Source organism: Chanodichthys erythropterus, chromosome 7 (assembly GCF_024489055.1).
Source record: "Chanodichthys erythropterus isolate Z2021 chromosome 7, ASM2448905v1, whole genome shotgun sequence".
NCBI lineage: Eukaryota > Metazoa > Chordata > Actinopteri > Cypriniformes > Xenocyprididae > Chanodichthys > Chanodichthys erythropterus.
The window spans coordinates 9,018,885-9,041,074 of NC_090227.1; the positions used below are offsets into that span (position 1 = coordinate 9,018,885).

Below are 22,190 nucleotides of genomic sequence, written 5' to 3' on the forward strand. Positions count from 1 at the left end.
GAACGGCATGAGGGAGAGTAATTATTTTCATTTTTGGGTGAACTAACCCTTTAATTTTATGAAGTGATGAGAATACTTTTTGTGTGCAAAAACAAAACTTTATTCAACAATATCTTCTCTTCTGTGTAATTCTCCTAGGCTGTTTGTGTCCAGCACCTCCAGGTTCTACATCAGAATGGCCACTCATTATTGGCTGATGCTGTTCACGTGAGCAGCATGACGCATGTGTGTGATGCTGACGCAGGAGCCGGCCAATAATGAGTCTGCTTTCTGACATAGAACCTGGAAGCGCTGGACGTAAACAATGTAGGAGAATGAAACAGAAGAGAAGATATTGTTCTATTTTATTATATAGATATAGTATATTTCTGGACGTTGAAAGTTGTGGTTATATTGCTGTCTATGGACAGCTCTTGGATTTCATCAAAAATATCTTAATTTGTGTTCCAAAGATAAACGAAGGTCGCACGGGTGTGGAATGACATTGACGGAGAGTAATAAATGAAAAAGTTTTCGTTTTTGGGTGAAATAAATCTTTAAAAAGGTTTTAAGCACAACTGCACTCCTTGAATAACTTTGATCAATGTTAGATTCAATGCTCTGCTTTCTGTTTGTAAGGAACGCTTGTAAGGCTCTAAAAATGCATGGTGGAAGTCAAGAGAGAAACCAGTCTGAGAGGAAGGAAGTGATCTGGAGAGGTGAAAACATAAGCCGATGTACCTGAAAAACTCTGGGCTCGGTGTGCATTTCCTAACGATAGTTAAGCTTTGTAAACCAATTCCACAGACATGATCCTCAAATCTCCACACTATAGGGTGCGATTATCCTGAGCCAACTCACCACCCTGTGAAATCACATGGGTGGGATTGTGCTCCGCGGGCGCCCGCCTGTCTCTAAGCAGTAAGCCAATCCCCTGGAGTCTAAGCACCGTACAGACACACATCTTTGTCTGTCTCACAAACTCACCCCATCATACAGCCGTCTTCCCTGTCAGTCATGACACATAACAAAGAGATGTCTGTTTGGTCTACAGACCTGACCCCTGCCCCATGAATATTACCCCACACCACGGCTAAGAGGCCAGACACATTCTTCTGTTATCTATACATGAACACTTCAACGAGGCAGATCACTAGATCAGACTGCTCGATTTCATGACAGAAAAATATTAAGTATTAAGTAAAAGTAGCAAAGCATTAAAAACATAGAGTATCTTAGCAATTAACTCTCTCTCTCTCTCTCTCTCTATATATATATATATATATATATATATATATATATATGAAGAGTTCAGATGCAAAAGCGTCTAAGTGCCATCTGAAATTTTCTTCTAAAATGAGCATCTTTATCAAGTTTGTATTTTTAGGTTCAGTAATTTCAATTTAATGTCAATTAATAGGTCATTTTCATTGCCATTAAAGTGAATTAACTGAACAAACATACAAGCTTGATAAAAATGAACATTCTAGAAGAAAATTTCAGATGGCACTTAGAGGCTTTTGCATCTGAACTCTTCATATATATATATATATATATATATATATATATATATATATATATATATATATATATATATATTTTTTTTTTTTTTTTTTTTCACCACACACTCACACTATATAATTCTATTACAATAATAATTGTGGGACCTGCAGGTGATTTGATATGTCACAATGTAAGTGAGGTGCGCTGTGCCAAATTTAGACTGCATTAAAGGGTTATTTCCCCCTAAAAATGAAAATAATGTCATTAATTACTCACCCTCATGCTGTTAACCCCATAAGACCTTTGTTAATCTTCGGAACGCAAATAAAGATATTTTTGTTGAAATCCGATGGCTCAGTGAGGCCTGCATAGCAATGACATATCCCCTCTCAAGATCCATTAATGTACTAAAAACATATTTAAATCAGTTCATGTGAGTACAGTGGCTAATTATTAATATTATAAAATGACAAGAATATTTTTTGTGCACCAAAAAAAACAAAATAACGACTTATATAGTGATGGCCAATTTCAAAACACTGCTTCAGGAAGCTTCGGAGCGTTATGAATCTTTATTGAATCAGCGGTTCGGCACGCCAAAGTCACGTGATTTCAGCAGTTTGGCTGTTTGACACGTGATCCGAATCATGATTAGATACACTGATTCATAACGCTCTTATGATTCCTGAAGCAGTGTTTTGAAATCGGCCATCACTATATAAGTTGTTATTTTGTTTTTTTGGCGCACCAAAAATATTCTCGTCACTTTATAATATTAATATTGAACCACTGTACTCACATGAACTGATTTAAATATGTTTTTAGTATCTTTATGGATCTTGAGAGAGGAAGTGTCATTGCTGGCTATGGAGGCCTCACTGAGCCATCGGATTTCAACAAAAATATCTTAATTTGTGTTCCGAAGATGAATGAAGGTCTTACGGGTGTGGAACGGCATGAGGGTGAGTAATAAAAGACATTATTTTCATTTTTGGTTGAACTAATCCTTTAACAGCAGTATGCTTGTTTGTGTTTGTTTGTGTGCGTGTGTGTGTGTGTGTGTGTGTGTGTGTGTGTGTGCACCTGGGCACGGATATGTATTTATAATTATTAGCATCAAATAGCATATTTTAGAAAAATACAATTAGGCCAACCCTGTTATAATGATGACACTGGATTTAGTTTGGTGGGCTGAATTCATACAATAATAATAATAATAATAATAATAATAATAGAATAATTCAAAATCCCTGTGAACTACATGATTGAAAATCAACATACAAAACACTGCTAGAAAAAATAAACATTTGTGAAAATTAGTTTATATGTAATTTCTAGCATTTTGATCTGATCATACTGTTGTTTCACTGTTGCTTTAGTTTCAAAACATTAATAACAAACTTAACGTTACTTGTGTGACAGCTAGCTTTGTTTAAAAGCATTCATTATAATTAACTTATTATTAAAATTCTATACAAAGCTAAAAACAAGTTTATATTTACTTTGCGGGAGAAAACCGGAACCGGAACGTACAACTGAGTAAGGCGGTACAGACCCGGAAGTGACTTTAACGTTGTGGAAACGTGAGGCGCCAGTGTGTAGCTGTGCATTTCATTGAAGATAGTTGAGACGTCGAAACCTACTAAAACATGTAAGTTCAATCTTCTGCATACAGTATATTATAATAAATGTTTGAGTTGTACTGCTGGGACTGAAATAGCTAGTTTATAGTTTAATGGCCGCTAAAAAAGTCATTTAGCAGCACGAATGCTAATGTTAGCAGCTACAATGATCCTTCTATTGTACTGAATATGATACTTCCAAAGCGAATACTGTTATGATATTTATGCTTGTTTTGCAAGCTTTGTCGTTATCAAATTGATTGGATGTGCTAATTTCCTTTTATTGTTTTGCTCTGTGTGCACTTTATTTCTGAATCGTTACTTTGAATAACGTTGCTTATGGCTATCTCTATTCCTACCTAAAAGCATGAAACAAAACTAAATTAACTTTTAGATTTGTGGTATGCTTCATATAATTTACTGAACATTTATTTATATATATATATATATATAATTGTTTGTGTTATATTATATGTGTCAATTGACTGACCCTTTCATCCACACATTCTAACTGTTAAAATGCTTTGTTAGGAGTTTGTTAAACAAGCCCAAATCTGAGATGACTCCAGAGGAGCTCCAAAAGCGAGAGGAGGAAGAGTTTAACACGGGTCCACTTTCAGTTCTCACCCAGTCTGTGAAAAACAACACGCAGGTTCTTATCAACTGCCGCAACAATAAGAAACTACTGGGCAGAGTCAAAGCATTTGACAGGTACGTGATGTGAAGCCTTCTGTAGCATTTATTATATACACTGTGACTACATACTAGCTGTGAGCAGATTTATGTTGATCCGAATGCTGTGCACTGTATATATATATCCTTAACAGCGCAGTCCAAAAGAAATTTTCTGAACAAAATATCTGCACATACGAACAGCTGTATTCAGTGTAAACATTACATTTAGTCATTTTTATACATTATAACACAAAAGCTTTAAAATATTCCAAGACAGTTGGTCTCATTTATTAATAATTGTGTGTGTTATTTCATATTTGTATGCGCAGGAGAACTTCTCACAAAACAAATTCACCTAATTGATAACACAAGCATATGCACATGAATTTCTTAAGTAGCCTCATTCTAATCTTAATCAATTTGGAGAGTTGTATATGAGTCACCACATGCCCAAGTTAGTCATTTGCATAAAACGCAAAAAACATTTATACATAAGGGATTCCCTTTACAGCCTTTCATTACTTTCCGCAAACCTATGACGTTCTCTAAAAAGACACATTTTCGTCTGAAGCTTGTGCATCAAGATCCTCCAGTAATGCCAAGTGTGCCATCCTCAAAACCAAACACAAACACCTTTTATACAGACCCAGATTACTGACTATCATTAGCCAGCTGTACACATGCGTGTCTGTGTTATGCTGAAAAACCTCACAGCTCAAGCTGTGATAGCTTTTCTTACTCTTTCGTTATATAAGATGAAGTATTTTTGAGATTAAATATCTATGTATAAAATTTAACCTCAAAACAAATATAAGGCAACCCAATATGTTGTTAAATGAGACCGGTTGCATCTGAAATAGCATACTGCCTGAGTAGGTAATACATTTGAATTTACTTTACGAATGTTAAAAAAAAGTACACTCTATATAATATGTAAAGTATGAATGAAATTCAGTTTTATAAAGTTTTTATTCTAAAAAGTTATTCTTTTTAACAACTCATTTATGATCTGCATCAGACACACATAAACATAAACAAACAGCTACTGTAAAATATGTGAATAAATACAAAAAAATGAATTGGTTCACATTGGTTTATAGAAAAGTTTTCATGATGTGGACTTTCAGGTATGTTTATGTGCATTAAATTTGTCAATCGGAATGAATTCAATCATATTCAGATTTTGAAAGTTCTGTTTATATCAGTGGATCTCTACCTTTTTGAGTTCAAGCCATTTTCTACTCAATTTGTACACAATGTTATTTTGGAGCCTAGCATAACTAGAATTAAAAAAAAAAAACATAATAAGAAATATCTTGATTTTTTTTTTTGTTTTTTTTTAGTTTTGTCTCATTTTACATTTTAAGTCATCTTGAGGCCTCCAGTCCCCTGCTTGGGAACCACTGGTTTACTGGTTTCATTGTGGTCTGATTCACACGTGTTTACATGTGCTTGTATTCCAACTAAAACTTGCCAAATTCAGAAGTGAGGTATTTTTTAATCCTATTGAAAAAATTGTCGGATTCAAGAAAATCACATGATTAATTTTTATGTTGATCGGATCATTTCAGGTTTACATTACCCCTTTCAGTCTGATCGAAATTTCATTCACTCGATTGAGGTGTTTACATGGAGGCTTTTCAGTCCAGTTGAACCATCAATCAGAACAGATTTTTTTGGATGCATGTAAACAAACTACTATGTTTTCTCTGGATTTTCAGACACTGTAACATGGTTCTGGAGAATGTGAAAGAAATGTGGACAGAGGTGCCCAAGAGCGGCAAGGGCAAGAAGAAGTCAAAGCCAGTGAACAAGGATCGTTACATCTCAAAGATGTTCCTGAGAGGCGATTCAGTTATCGTGGTGCTGAGGAACCCACTCATCACCGGAAAATAAACTTGACGTGTAACACGTCTGTTCAAGTACAGGCAATCTCCTGGACACTCGTACACCAGCTCACCTGCGAGCTGAACTCCCATTGACTTCTCAGCACGTGTTAAAGTGTTAATTAGGCCTTTGAGCAAATGTAACTATTTTGCCTTCAAGAGACAGTACACAGTTTGCCTTGTGCTGTAACAATTGTATTTTGCCCGAATATGTTAAGCATCATCATGAGAGATTGTTTGGTCAAAGAAAAGAAACTTAAAAGTTTTTGTTGAAGTTGTATAAAAATGTGCTTTGTTTTCTAAATAAACATTTGGATAATCAAATCTCTATAATTCTGGACTCTGGTCTCTATGAAGCCCCTCCTTCCAAAAAGCACAATGTGCTCTGATTGGTCAACCGCTTTGCGGGTGTTTAGGAAATGTCACGCCCCCTCTATGACCTTGAGTTTCAACACACTACTAACTCAACCAGTCCTCGCCCCTTTATTTTACATATGCCTTAAGAGGGAATTATTTAAATGAGGGATACTGTGATATGTTTGTTCCCGGAAGAAAACTCAAGACTGCAATGGAGGCGTTTCAGGGAGTTCAGAAACGTTGATTACTGAATAGAGAATAAATCCCTTTGGAGTGACTTTGTGCTTTGTAACTTCACAGATTTATTCAAGCTCAAACAGCAACATTACACACTTAAGAAAAAAAAAAGCATAATCAGACCCCTTTAACCATTTACAGACAAAGCAGAGTGTTCATCACACGAAAGTTTCACGTTGCTATTTGTCCTCTTTCCTCCCCTTTCGCTGTCTGCTGCTCCTCTCATCCTCTCTCTCCCCCCCTCCCTTCATCCGACTCTCATTTGGTAGAGTCCCTTGGCAGCAGCTTGGGTGTCAGTGTAGATTTCAGCAGGCAGCACTCAATAAGTGACAAACTGCCGTTTAAAGGTCTCTGCATTATTAATGTGACCAGATGTGCTGACTGTCACTTCACACCCCTGCCCTCCACCGTGGGCTCCGCTGACCCCTTGTACTAAAAGCCATTTTAAACAATTAATTTTGGTTTAAAAGGATTTGGCTAATGTTTCTGAAACTGAAAATGTATGTTCGGAAAATTAGAATGATCTCTCTGAAAGGGGTTTATCGGGGTAAAAAATATCCAGATTTAATTATGTGTGTTTTAAAGGTTTATATGGACAAACGGGTTATCTCAGGACTTGACCTGAGAGGACAGTCTCTGAAAATCACTCAGTCAGGTTACTTAAATATTCAGTGGAATGGTGAAAATCCAACTCGGTGTATCAGTTTGAGTTGTTGTGATCCACTGGTGTCATATTTATTAAATGTGTTTATTCATTCATTTTCATGTGTTTTAAATCTAAACTATATAAAACAAATGTAAACTGATGGAATCTGCTTAGGTATGTTCTATATATTGTTTATATGTGTCAGGTTAAAATATTATTTTTTTATTAGACAAGAATCACTATATTAATTAAAAAAACTAAATATATTCTACTGTTTGTCAATTTTTGAAAGAAATGTATACTTGTATTCAGCAAGGATGCATTGAATTGATCAAAAGCAACAGTCAAGACAATGATTTATTCAAACATTTTCTATTTCAAATAAATGCTGTTCTTTTAAGCTTTCTATTTAATGATTTTGGAAGGATCACTGACAGACAGAAGTAATGGCTGCTAAATCACAGGAATATATTACATTTTAAAATACATTTTTTAATTGCTTTATTGACCACAAACTTTTGCATGGTTTTGTATTAAATAACCATGAAAGACACCTAAAATTTGTAAAGAACTGTCATGAGTTTATACCTGGTAAAAAAAAAAATGTATTCCCCCAAATTTTTTGATCCTCATCATGCATAGGAACATTGCATTGTTATGCGCAGATTTGCATAGGCAATAACCACAGACTTTTTCTTCAGAAAGTTGCACAAATTGCACAAATGCTATTTGTGATCTATAGTATCAAAAGAAGGGTAAAGAGAAAAGATTGATAGTATCATTAACAGTGTGTCTGTTTTTCAGTTGATGACATTTTCCCAGTCTCTTGAGCGGAGTTCAAGCCAGAGGTGTTCTGCACCTTGGGCTTGTTCTCTAGTTCCTCCTGTCCGACAGCGAGACGCACATCCTGCTGTGCTCAGTGTTCCTCCGGGCTGCTGCACCTGGATACTGCGTGTGGGTTTGCCTGAAGCTCTGAATACTAGAGCCATGACTTACAGGTGACGCTTCAGCCTGAGATCTTATCATCAACTGCTGTCAAAATTGAGATATAGAGGTTTAGGTCTGCAATGTTTTGGTCATGTTTTAATTTTCCCTTTTTCAACAGCAATTCATTTTGTGGGGAACTGTCTATTGGACCATGGTTTGTTTATACAATATGATATGTACTACGACATAAATTGTGAAAACTCATCGCTCAGCAGTGAATTCTTAATCCTTGCTTGGCAGAAAGAAAAAAACTTTCTGGCCTTACTGCATATTAGTGTCTTGTTTTAATACACCTGTTTGACAGCTGTTATTTTACACAGAAGTAGTCACAAAACAATGGATAATGTAATATCCAGAATAACCCACCTATAGCACACATCTAAAAAGTACAATTTTAATTAACTTTTGGAAAATGATCATTGATGGTCCAGTTAAAAAAAAATATTGCTCTACTATATTGCCAAAAGTTTTGGGACGCCTGCCTTTACATGCACATGAACTTTAATGACATCCCATTCTTAATCGGTAGGATTTAATATGGAGTTGGCCCACCCTTTGCAGCTATAACAGACTCAGCTCTTCTGGGAAGGCTTTCCACAAGGTTTAGGAGTGTGTTTATGGGAATTTTTGGCCATTCTTCTAGAAGTGTATTTGTGAGGTCAGACAGTGATGTTGGTGAGAAGGCCTGGCTCGCAATCTCCGCTCTAATTCATCCCAGAGGTGTTCTATCTGGTTGAGGTCATGCCAGTCAAGTTCCTCCACACCAAACTCGCTCATCCATGTCTTTATGAACCTTGCTTTGTGCACTGGTGCGCGGTCATATTGGAACAGGAAGGGGTCATCCCCAAACTGTTCCTACAAATTTGGGAGCATGAAATTGTCCAAAATGTCTTGGTATGCTGAAGCATTAAGAGTTCCTTTCACTGGAACTAAGGGTTCAAGCCCAACTCCTGAAAACAACCCCACACCATAATCCCCCTCTACCAAACTTTACACATGGCACAATGCAGTCAGACAAGTCCATTCTCCTGGCAACCGCCAAACCCAGACTCGTCCATCGGATTGCCAGACAGAGAAACATGATTCGTCACTCCAGAGAACACATCTCCACTGCTCTAGAGTCCAGTGACGTCATGCTTTACACCACTGCATCTGACGCTTTGCATTGCACTTGATGTAAGGCTTGTATGCAGCTGCTTGGCCATGAAAACCCATTCCATGAAGCTCTCTACGCACTGTTCTTGAGCTAATCTGAAGGCCACATGAAGTTTGGAGGTCTGTAGCTAATGACTCCACAGAAAGTTGTCAACTTCTGCGCACTGTGCGCCTCAGCATGCTCTGACCCTGCTCTGTGATTTTAGGTGGCCTACCACTTCGTGGCTGAGTTGCTGTTATTCCCAATTGCTTCCACTTAATGTTACCACTAAGAGTTGACCGTGGAATATTTAGTAGTGAGTAAATTTCAGGAATGGATTTATTGCACAGGTGGCAACCTGTCACGCTACCACGCTTGAATTCACTGAGCTCCTGAGAGCGACCCATTCTTTCACAATTGTTTGCAGAAGCAGTCTGCATGCCTAGGGGCTTGATTTTATACACCTGCGGCCATGGAAGTGATTGGACCACCTGAATTCAATGATTTGGAGGGGTGTCCCAATACTTTTGGCAATATATGCTGCATTCACGCCACCTCGTATTTATCTTGAGATGACAACCCATGACGTTATATTCGGAGCTGTTCACTTTGACTGGGAATTATGCATTTCTTTGGCACCACTATCAACGCCTAAATGAATCTACAGCGGCCACGTGGTACATGTGGGAGCTTTCAGAAAACTCTCAGCTTACAAGCTGTAATTACAAGCTCTATGAGGACGTGAACACTTTTTATGAGCCAAAATCTCATAGTTACAGGAATTACAATATGGCGTGAACCCACCTATAGTGTAGATCTGAATTTAACTTTCAAAACATCTTTATTTGGCACTGCACATTTATAAATGTAGTTCTTTCCCTTGTTCTAAAGGTGTAAAAGCTTTTATGTTGAACAGGACACAATTCATAATTAACCTTTACGAAAATATATCATGGTAACCATACCAAAATACAACAGAAGTGTTATTTTTAGGGTGAACAATTGTAAAAAGAATTCCCAGTTTTTCCTCAACTCATAAACTACATAGTTCTACCTGTCATGTCATATTGGTCCCAGAAGCATTTGGATATTGAAGCCACATTGTCTGAATTTATGAATCACATTGGATTACATACAAAATATCAAACCACATTGCATCATTTGTAAAGAAATGTTCAAACTAACATCAGTTTTAGTTAAGGTGTACACAGGTGTAGTTCACATTAACTCTATAACTTTTCACAATATTGTGTCACATTTATTCTTCAATTTGAGCAGTGGGGTAAAATATAAAATGGATTTTTTCTTTCTTTCTTTTTTTTTCTTTTTTTTTTTTGCTAAAATTGCTAAAACGTACATTGTGTGATGGGAAGATTGAGTTTATTGACAATACACTTCAGGTCTAAAATATCAAAAATGTCAGTGTATAAAACCATGTTACACTTTTATAAAAATTATTAATATTGCAAAAATTGTGTGGTTTATGAAAATGTGAAAAAACATGCAACAAAAGAAGAAACACTTCTGGTTCGCCGAAGAACTTTCCAGTGAAAAGTTAAATTATTTCTTAGTGTGAACATCATTTTTATTAATCTAAAGAACTTTTTGTGCAATGGAAAGGATTTATAGATGTTAAAGCTTATTTATAGATGTTAAAGCTTCTTCGTGGAACCACAGATGCCAATAAAGAATTTTTATTTTTTAGAATGATATCCAGAATGGGATTTTTGAGCTCCGTTATAGATGCTTTCTTCTAGCTTCATTTGAAAGCACACATCCATGTTCTGTTCTATAACTTAATGTTTTATCACTTGAAACTATGATTTTGTGAAACTTTACATTTAAAAGTGTGCTGTTCCCTTTAAAAATGCCACTTTTAATACATTTTTAATGCTCAAGTGTTCTGTGGGGCCTCTGGATTTATTAACAATGAAATATTTACATTGGAAAAGATGAGTTTTATATAATAGCTACTGAAGGTATTACAAGAAGTCAGAATGTTTCTTAAATGTGGTAACTTGGCCACTAAAAAGACACATTATAAAAGACTATAAAAGCATCTTCTAAAAAAGAGATAACAGTAATTATTACTAACAAAAAGGGAATATTTTTTTCGGGAAACTATATGGTTACCATTGTACATATTTGAAAGAAAATGAAAATTTAACGCAGACCTCCAAACTTCTTCTTCTTTTAGTACAAGTGAGAAAGCATGGGTTAGGTGCAAGCTCCAGAAATTGGATAAAGCCTATCACATATCTATGAGAGAAAATCAATACAAAAGTGGCCTGAAATCGTTCATGGAATATTTACTTATTTCGCTGTTTTCTGAAACAAACGAAACAAAATCGCTGCCTTCTCTGCTTAGTTACACATGTCTTTCATCAGCACATTAATTTCATATTCCCATCATATATGTCTCCATTTACTGGATAAAATATAGCCTAAACTCACATGAAAACAGGTAATTTTCAAGAAATATTCCAGGTGATTCTTCACATCTTCATTTCGTTTCTCAACGACATCACAACCTCAAAAACCGACATAAATATTGGTGGGAAAACAGCACAAACATCAGTAATAAAGAAGCGATTGACTTGTAAATTCCTCACTGTGGCTTTGAATTAATGGAAATTATGGAAACATTTTCATGCGTTTGTGAGTTATGCAGTAATTAATAAAGTTTGAAAGTCTGCTTTATCAAAATAATTCTTGAAATTACAACACAAGCATATTAATTTAAAATTTTGATGCTTTATATCAGGAATGATCATATACTGTAGAACATGATTTTAAAAGTTCGATTATTTGAGTATGATTTACTATTTCAGTTTTTTTAAACATTAAACATTTCACGTTTACTAGACTTGCCGTTTCTTTGTAAATGTTTGTGAAATTTACTAGCAATTTCTGAGTATAAGAATGTTCCTGCACCATTTTTTTCAGTGTATTTTCCCATTTCATCTTTCTTTTTTTGTCTTAGAGTGTGTGAAATGAACTTGAATAAGTTTGCTCGGGGTGACTGCTCTTGGCAGGAAAGCGCTATGTTTTATTCAGCAAGTTGAGGCGATAAGAGGGGAAGTGTGATTATGATAGCGATCGGTCACGCGTCGATACTCAGTCCCCCCCGCGCGCGCAACGCGATACTGTCGCCCGGCGCGCGGGGCTCTCACATCAGCCATCGATCGCGCGCACGGTAACTCGAGACGCCGCAGTTTGTTTCCAAGCAGCTCCGCAGCCGCGAGATCAGGTGCGCACTGGGTAGCCAAAGGGTGACAGCAGTCATGATGCACAAACTGCGCTTGAACTGTGCTGTCACCCATTGGCTTCTCACGACCACTTTGTGCGCACCTGGTCTCGTGCGCTCACGTTTGTGCGCACACCACATTGGTTACCTGGCTTATTCTGCACAGTTGCATTTTTTTAAAGCATGTAACTTAAAAATGAATATAGGCCTACTTATGTTTTAGTTTAAGGAAATATTTCTATAAAAGGGAAGTATTGAGAAATACACTCTAAAAAATCCGTAAACATAGGGCATTTGACGGAATTTCCGTATTTTCTTTCTTTCTTTCTTTCTTTTTTTTTTTTTTTTTTTTTTTTTTACAGTTGTTTTACCAGTATTTTCAGAATTTTGAACTTCATTGTGTTGTGTTTTAGGGTTAATGGACATGTCCGTAAAATGACTGTATAAATGTACTGGGTTGCGTTTCCCAAAAGCATCGTAAGTCTAAGTTGATCGTAGAACAATTGCCACCAATGGTCTCTATGATCAACGTAGTCTAATGATGCTTTTGAGAAACGCAGAACTGGCCATTTTCTGCCAGAACACTATCTGTTTGTTTGTTTTTTACAGTGTAGGCTATTAACCATAATAGGCCCATTAAGTTTATATATATATATATATATATATATATATATATATATATATATATATATATATATATATATATATATATATAAAATCAAATCTATTGTTACCATTTATAAGATAAACAGGATAGAAATTTAAGACACATGACAAAAAACATAAAAAGATCACATATTAGAATAATATTTCCAAACATGATCTGCATGTTTGAAACATTTTAACTTGAGAGAAAAAAAATAATAATTAAGAAACGCATTGATTTTTTACATTTTTATTTGAGACATTATGGCAGAATCAGCTCAGACCAATGTATTTAATTATTTAAAATGTGTTTTGACATTATAATAAAAATTCCATCTTTAAAAATTATTATATTATATTTAATATTTTAATCATAATAAATATGAATCTAGGGTGGAGAAAGAAGCTCTTGTCTGTTAAGAATAAATAATAATATGACTATTCATGTTGTTTGGTCACAGCACGTTTTACTACAACAGCTATTTTAAATTGTTTTTAAGAGTTTTTTCTTCGCATTCATTGAGCAACACAAGGTTACCATTCTGCAGATACACTAAAGTCATAACCAGAATACAATTTGGTGAATATAGGCCTATCATAACAAACAGATAAAACCAAGAAATTCACTACAGGGAAAATTTCCTCCTTTTTCACTTTTAGTGGCATTTTTGACATGAGCCCTGGTTAATGTATGCGCTTATACTTCGGTCATATTACCTCCTGAAAGAGACTAGACGTAATCTTTCATCCGTACAACACATTCCGTCGGCTGTTGTGACTGTTTTATGCTATCTATCTATGTACTTACATCCCCATCTAGTGGTAAACACCAAAATGGCTTATACTGTTAATGTACAGCTGAAGACTATCCACTAGGTGGCGTGATATAACCATGTATAATTTAAATTTGCAATGGCTTTGAGAAAATGAAAAATAAAAAATAGAAAAATTTAAGGAGAAGACTCTCTCTCTCTCTCTCTCTCTCTCTCTGTTTGTTTAGTATGTGCAAGAGAGATTGCTCATACATTGCTTAGTGTCATAAGGGTCAGTGTTGTTTGGCCTCCATCCAGAATGCCTTTAGAAATTCTTTAACATTTCCTGATAGCTCTCAGTCTCTGATAAACACACTCACATATGACTCTCATAATACAGAATTCTCCTGTTGGTGTTTTATTCTTTAATCCATTGCTCTGTTTGTCTCATATTTGAATGCAGCTTGCATTTGAAAGTATGACTGTGCAGTAAAGAATGTTATAGGCCACAGAGTCCGAGTCCCGTGAAACTGTGCCATGAAAGCAGAGCCAGAATGGGAGCTTGTAAAAGTGGCTCAATGGAGGAGGGGTGAGCCTAAAATTACAGCTGACTAGTTTCCTTTTAGATAAGACGCTTATCAAAGCAGTCAGATGTGTATAATGCACATTACATGCACAAACTCACTCTACAGATGTAGGGTCTTTTGATAGATGTACATCTCTCTTTTATCAAGTGTTCTCCTTTGAATCAAAATTTCATGCCTGACAGGCTGAAAATCTGATTATGTAATTACAAAGGCTTACATAATAACTACAAATGTTTACTTTAAAAAAGAATGTCTGTAAGTGATGTAAACTGTGCACAGCAGGATTATGGATGGACATATCTATAACTACTTTGGCATTTGATTTTGAAGGGTTTTTAAATAGGCTTCCAGACATAAGAGTAAACTATTTGTGTGTGTGTGTGTGTGTGTGTGTGTGTGTGTGAGTGAGTGAGAGAGAGTGAGACAGCCAAACAGACACTAAGTAAGGTGGCAGATGTGACACACATGGTTGGATATATTCCATGTTTCCAAAGAAATAGCAGTAAATTAGAAGATATTTGATCTTTGCATATGCAAGCTATTTCACTCAATTTTCCTTTTCTATTTTAAATGACTTGTGTGGACATATATTGTCACTTTATAGATGCCACATATATTTTTATTTTACTTTGCAACCAATTGTAATCATTCAAAAGCTACCTATAATTTCCAGGATTTTGAGTTGTAAAATAGATAGATAGATAGATAGATAGATAGATAGATAGATAGATAGATAGATAGATAGATAGATAGATAGATAGATAGATAGATAGATAGATAGATAGATAGATAGATAATCTCAGATTACTGTAAATATTTTATTATACATTTTCATGTGACAACACTAAAGAAATTAAACTTTGCTACAATGTAAAGTAGTGAGTGTACAGCTTGTATTGTAAATTTGCTGTTCCTTCAAAATAACTCAACACACAGCTATTAATGTCTAAACCGCTGGCCACAAAAGTGAGTACACACCTGAGTGAAAATGTCCAAATTGGGCCCAATTAGCCATTTTCTCTCCCTGGTGTCATGTGACTCGTTACTGTAACAAGGTCTCAGATATGAATAGGGAGTAGGTGTGTTAAATTTGTTGTTATCGCTCTCACTCTCTCATACTGGTCACTGGAAGTTCAACATGGCACCTCATGGCAAAGAACTCTCTGAGGATCTGAAAAAAAGAATTGTTGCTCTACATAAAGATGGCGTAGGCTATAAGAAGATTGCCAAGACCCTGAAACTGAGCTGCAGCACGGTGGCCAAGACCATACAGAGGTTTAACAGGACAGGTTCCACTCAGAACAGGCCTCGCCATGGTCGACCAAAGAAGTTGAGTGCACATGCTCAGCGTCATATCCAGAGGTTGTGTTTGGGAAATAGACGTATGAATGCTGCCAGCATTGCTGCAGAGGTTGAAGGGGTGGGGGGTCAGCCTGTTAGTGCTCAGACCATACGCCGCACACTGCATCAAATTGGTCTGCATGGCTGTCATCCCAGAAGGAAGCCTCTTCTAAAGATGATGCACAAGAAAGCCTGCAAACAGTTTGCTGAAGACAAGCAGACTAAGGACACGGATTACTGGAACCATGTCCTGTGGTCTGATGAGACCAAGATAAACTTATTTGGTTCAGATGGTGTCAAGCGTGTGTGGCGGGCAGCAACCAGGTGAGGCGTACAAAGACAAGTGTGTCTTGCCTACAGTCAAGCATGGTGGTGGGAGTGTCATGGTCTGGGGCTGCATGAGTGCTGCCGGCACTGGGGAGCTACAATTCTTTGAGGGAACCATGAATGAGCAGAACATGATCCCCTCCCTTCGAAGACTGGGCAGCAGGGCAGTATTCCAACATGATAACGACCCCAAACACACCTCCAAGACAACCACTGCCTTGCTAAAGAAGATGAGGGTAAAGGTGATGGACTGGCCAAGCATGTCTCCAGACCTAAACCCTGTTGAGCATCTGTGGGGCATCCTCAAACGGAAGGTGGAGGAGCGCAAGGTCTCTAACATCCACCATCTCTGTGATGTCGTCATGGAGGAGTGGAAGAGGACTCCAGTGGCAATCTGTGAAGCTCTAGTGAACTCCATGCCCAAGAGGGTTAAGGCAGTGCTGGGAAATAATGGTGGCCACACAAAATATTGACACTTTGGGCCCAATTTGGACATTTTCACTTAGGGGTGTACTCACTTTTGTGGCCAGCGGTTTTGACATTAATGGATGTGTGTTGAGTTATTTTGAGGGGACAGCAAATTTACACTGTTATACAAGCTGTACACTCACTACTTTATACTGTAGCAAAGTGTCATTTCTTCAGTGTTGTCACATGAAAAGATATAATAAAATGTTTACAAAAATGTGAGGGGTGTACTCACTTCTGTGAGATACTGTAGATAGATAGAAATTATGACTTCATGGTATTACCACGCTATGTCCAAAAATCAATATAGTACTTTTTAAAAATGAACACAGCATAAACACACTCCTACAATACACATTCCACTGTGTGGGCACTGAATATAAATAGGTACATACGTGAATATGTAGGGACGTACACCACACACTTACAGTCGGAAGATTATATTCTTTTTTTCAGTCAGAAGTATACATATTCGTATCATTCCCATTAGCAGAGATTGGTTTGTAACGCAGGGCTGGAGTTATGGAGCTCGGCCGCTAGGGAGTGGATGAGTACATTTCTCTGCCTGTTTTTCAGCTCGGGAGGGGGAGAGAGACAGGAATGAAAGCTTTTCCTCAGAGTTGAGGAGCAGGTTGGGCTTCGGTCGCGAATTGAACGTTAACAGACCGACCGGCGAACAAGAGGAGTTTGTCGAAAACCGCTTCCATATTTTACAAACAGCCGCGCGAATGGAGACGAGGGCATGAGGCGTAATATGTGTAGACTTTGCTCGGACCGAGAAATGAGTCTAAGATACTGATTAGAGTTGACACAAACCCAGCTCCAGTAGCAACTCTATCTACACTTCACCTCCAACCCCCTCCTTCACTCCTCAACCAGGAAATCATCGTGCTGTGCTGCTTATCCTTCTTCCCACAGATTAAACAAAAACACCAAACCCCTCAGTGGGTTTATCCATGAGGATCTCGTCGCTTTCTCTTGGGTTTTCGCCTCTGGAAGTTCGGCTTTACATCTGAAGAGGATCTGCATTGTCGTCGAACAATGAGGTAAAGCACATTTGTTGCCCTCGCTTTTGTGTGTACTTAGTTTTGCGCGCTACAATGTAACACACAGTATGGATAATGACTGAGGCCGCATGTGTCGCGAGTTCGGTCTGTTTCTCACTTTCTGTCCTGTTCCTCGCACCTACTGGAGGTGGGTGACCATCACAGGAGCAAGTGTGTCCTTTCTGAGTGTTTACACACTCCAGCTCGTCCGTTTTGTGTGGCTTTGACAGCCAAAGAGTTATTCTCTCTTTTATCGTGTAGATCTATAGCTGCTGAATGGAGTGTTCATATTTTTGCACTGATTTTTCATGAGATACTTTGAGTTTGAATTGAACCGCACATGCCACCAAATGGGTGTCTCTTCCGTTTTGAGAAGGTGATTTTAAACATTCTGTCAAACGAATAATGTCATTCATTGTTAATACATAGCATTTTCGCATCTAAAGCTATTTTTAAAATAGCCTAAATATGTTGGGATAGAGCTGCCCCTTTAAAACAGGGTTGTAACAGTTTCAATAATTAGTTGTTTACTGTACAAACTCATAGTGCAAGGTTGAATAAACACAATATTGTAAATACAGTTTATTTATACGTTTAATTTATTTAACACTTTTTTTATTATTATTTATTAATTTTCTGATACAGAAAACCGTTCAGTGGACAGACCAAAGAAGATAACAATTTACGTGGTATGAAACTGTACGTGTTTGGGAAAAATATTCTAATAATATCTGATTTCCCCAAAACTTAAAGTAGTTTTTAAAATAAGGTGCACCCGCTAAATGTGACAAAACGCACAATTAAACGAACTAGTATCGATAACTGTATCCCCAGGCTGTGCATGTGCAGTAAAAGTTGTTTATTGTGCATGTTGAAAATGCAGCTGTCAACCGGTAAATTGGCTCTTTGTAACACGTAGCCAGTCCTCTTTTGTGAGCCCTCCCTGTTCCTTCTGTTCTGGGAGTTGGCCGAGGCGCGAATTCACAAATCCTACTGTGGGGAAGGTTTGGCTCATGAATATTAATTAGGTCACGGGACGTTCTCTCAGTAGCGAACGTCAAATATTCTAATTAATATTCAAGACGTAATCCTTTGCCATAGTAGAATTTGTAAATTTGACTGTCAGGGCAGTACCCGGAACTAACCTACATTTGCGCCATGTATAGAGCACTGAAGCCTGATAATTCCACATCCTGATGCGGCCTGAGCAGTTTTACAGTTATAGAGTTCAAGGGCACGTTTTGTTTAGTTTAAGACAAAAAACAAGGTTCACTACACATTTTTCAGTCAAGCTGACAGGAACAAAACCTGATGGTCATGATTCTCAATGTTTCATTTTGTGCTTGAACGGATAAAAGGAAATCTGGCCATCTGTACAAAGAAGTTATTGGTCTGTACATAATGCACAAATTTGTTGATATTTGAATAGTGCATAATACTATAGTACAGAATCTTAAATATTTCTTCATTATGCTTTTTAATATATTTTAAATGTTTTATTTTATATGTATTTATAACAAATGAACTATATATATATATATATATATATATATATATATATATATATATATATATATATATATATATATATATATATAAAACACCACATATGGGTCATTGACAAATACGTTTTTTTAAAGGTGTAAAAAACATAATGGAGATATAATTAATTTCAACGTTTTACCAAGTGTTAACAATGAAATGATGTGGTTTTTATAATCAATTAACACTGCTTTAGTCATTTTTTTACAAGATGGACAAAATTTTTCACCAAAAAAGTCATTAATTTTAACCAAAATTTCGATTTTACTGAATGACACTTTTGGTTATACCGAATGACGATATTTTCAAACAGTGCTAACATGCTGATATCTAGCTAGCTATCTAGCAAAAGGACAATCATTTTATATTTAGTACAAGTTTTTAAAATCTTTTCCATGTTTTATAGCAGTTGACTATAATGACTTAATGTTTCGGGACATGCGTATGAGCAAGTGAAATCATGAATTTTTCAAATAGTTAAGAGTTAATTACTTTGTTTCATGACCATTTGGTCCTTTGCAGGTGTCTGAATGATGTCACATCCTGTCACATGATATTGACCGCATAACTTGATCCAAAATGGTCCCTTTTATATTGGTTACTTCAAATGACATCAATGAAATTAATTTTTCCGGACATTCTTTCTCATAAAAAAGCAACGACTTCTACACATAATTTTAAACCATTTTGCACTGTATTGATATATGATGTTATAAAATCATGCCAGAACAAAAATATATATATTTATTACATTTTAATATATTTTATATATTATATATATACAAAATATAATTAAAACCTTTTGGATTAAATAAAAGAGATCTAGTTGTACTACCTTACATACTTTGGATGTCATATCTTTGTTTTTTTATTATAACTAAGGCCTTTGGACAAAAAAATGACCCATCACGTCATTGACCCATATACAAATAATCACAAGGAATCCAGTTGACACAAGGCAAAAGGAATTAGCTTTTCCAGATTCTATAAAGTGCACAGACACTTCCTACTGTGTTGTGCAACCATACAATTTTGTTTAAAATAGGGAAGCTCCAGCACTGACATGTTCTTCCAACATCTTGAGAATTTAAAACTCATTTTGCTATGTAACAACAAGAGCAACCTGCCTGACAGGTTTTCGTCAATGCAACTGTCCCAACAAAATAAAAATGCATTAAATAAGCATATGCTCTAAATCCTCAGCCATGCATTTCTATGCAAATTTCAGTTCAGCGATGTTATCAGGCAACACGAGTTACATGTCATGTTGCCATTGTGACACACAGGAAACTTGGCTCAGGGAGGCCTGCTGGGTCCATGCAAAATGTGCCGGGGTCAGTGCCGACCACGCACACAACTATGAGTTTACTGTGTTGGGTCTGCTTGCATAATAGGTGAAGAATGGAATGTTGTCACATTTACAAGTTTATTGTCCTGTCATGTTGTGGAATGTCAACATAAGAATGCATTGGAGCAGTTAGCGCCTCATTTTGAATTTTGCCAGGCCACCCAATGTAACAATGGTTTCTCAAACTGACCTTGTTATTTGGAAAGCCCAGTATTGAAATCATGGGAACCCAGGCAAAGTCACTGACCTGCAGTCCCTGTGTTAAGATTACAAAGAAGAACAATCAAAGTCCCAGGGTTATTCAAACACTATACATGGTTTTCTTTTTATAAAGTTGAAGTATGTCATTTACCAGTGGATCAGAACAGGCTCCAAAAAGTGTGAGTGGCTCAAGATTTACTTAACTGTTTAGGACCCCTTAAAATCTGTTTTATTATATTCCCAAATATGTTCGTGTTTTGCATTTAGATTTTTCTGGATTGCATTTTAAAGTTCATTCGAAAATGAAAATTCTGTTCTCAATAACTCACCCTCATGTCATTCTAAGCCCGTAAGACATTTGTTCACACAAATGAAGATATTTTAATGCAATCTTAGAGATTTCTGTCCCTCCACTGACAGTCCACACAACTTTAGGTTAGTCCAAATTTTATGAAGAGACATGATTGCTTTATATTTAATTTAAGCTTTGATTCTCACACATCTCTTTATGAAGCATCAAAGTGTTAGTTGTGTGGACTGTCAATGGATGGTCAGAAATCTCAGCCAGTACCTCATATTCACATGCTTTGGACAGTCTCAGAAACGCAGTGTCTTGTATAAACAGTTGTTTCAGCATTTGAGCAGACAAATGTCAAATGGTGACAGAAAACGTCACAATTCTTTAAGTGAAAGTGACTTGTGACTTGGTAACCCATACTCTGAATTTGTCTTCTGCATTTTACTGCAGACCGTGGACACACACACCCGGAGCAGAGGGCAGCCATTTTTGGCTGTGGCACCTGGATAGTAATTTGGGGTTAGGTGTCTTGCTCAAGTGATTCTCAGTCATTTCCTGCCAGTATTGAGACTCGAACCCGCAACCTTCGGGTTATCAGTCTGACTTATCTTTATAGTCCGAAAAGTCCATTCAGAAAAAAACTTGATAGTACAGTTGGCAATGTATAATATGAGGATGCACAATGCTAGAGCTTTTATGTAGACAGATCATGTAGTGCGTTCGTCCAATCAATCACCCTGACAACGCAAATAAGAATATTAACCCATGGTTTTGGAATATACACTGAAATTTCAGTTTATGAATACCCAGGTTTAATTGTTTACCCCGGGTAAATTAGCAGGTTGTACACTCTAAAAAAAAATGCTGGGTTGTTTCAATCCATGTTTAGGTAAAATATGGACAAACCCAACCATTGGGTTTAAAATTTAATTAAAAAAAACAATCCAACAAATTTTTTTTAGAGTGTAGTCATGACCTTTGAGTCCTTGTGTGTATCTGACGATCGATTTATTAGATGAAATGGTGACATCTCAACACAATCTCATGGTAATTTGTAACTCTTTTGCATTTTGGCAAATTGGTGGCTAAGGATTAGTTCACTTTTAAATAAGATTTTCCTGATAATTTACTCACCCCCATGTCATCCAAGATGTCCATGTCCTTCTTAAATTCTTGAAATTAAGGTTTTTGATGAAAACATTCCAGAATTATTCTCCTTATAGTGGACTTCAATGGACCCCAAATGGTTCAAAGGGCTTTAAACGATACCAGACGAGGAATAAGGGTCTTATCTAGCGAAACGATCATCGTTTTTCGAAAAAAAATGTAAATGTATATGCTTTATATAAACAAATGTTCGC

At 36.6% G+C, this 22,190-nt stretch overlaps 2 protein-coding genes across 4 annotated transcripts in view; both read left to right on the forward strand.

Moving 5' to 3' along the window:
- The first annotated feature begins 3,019 nt into the window (after window positions 1–3,019).
- snrpd2 (small nuclear ribonucleoprotein D2 polypeptide) lies at window positions 3,020–5,976 on the forward strand. Its single transcript, XM_067388993.1, has 3 exons — window positions 3,020–3,133; window positions 3,636–3,815; window positions 5,501–5,976. Coding segments are annotated over exons 1-3 (357 nt in total). The 5' UTR covers window positions 3,020–3,131; the 3' UTR covers window positions 5,676–5,976.
- Window positions 5,977–16,993: 11,017 nt separating this feature from the next.
- The window catches only part of vaspb (vasodilator stimulated phosphoprotein b), a 54,469-nt gene continuing 49,272 nt past the window's right edge, over window positions 16,994–22,190 (forward strand). For 2 of the 3 annotated variants that reach the window (XM_067389774.1, XM_067389775.1), the window contains exon 1: window positions 16,994–17,440. In XM_067389774.1, the coding sequence (XP_067245875.1) occupies window positions 17,436–17,440 (5 nt within the window). In that variant the 5' untranslated portion in view covers window positions 16,994–17,435. The remainder of the gene's footprint in view (window positions 17,441–22,190) is intronic. The other variant, XM_067389776.1, reaches the window with a different exon arrangement.

Excerpts from the sequence above, each read along its gene's own strand:
- snrpd2 (XM_067388993.1), top strand. Across the intron at positions 3,816-5,500 it reads AGAGTCAAAGCATTTGACAG|ACACTGTAACATGGTTCTGG; the intron begins GTACGTGATGTG and ends CTGGATTTTCAG.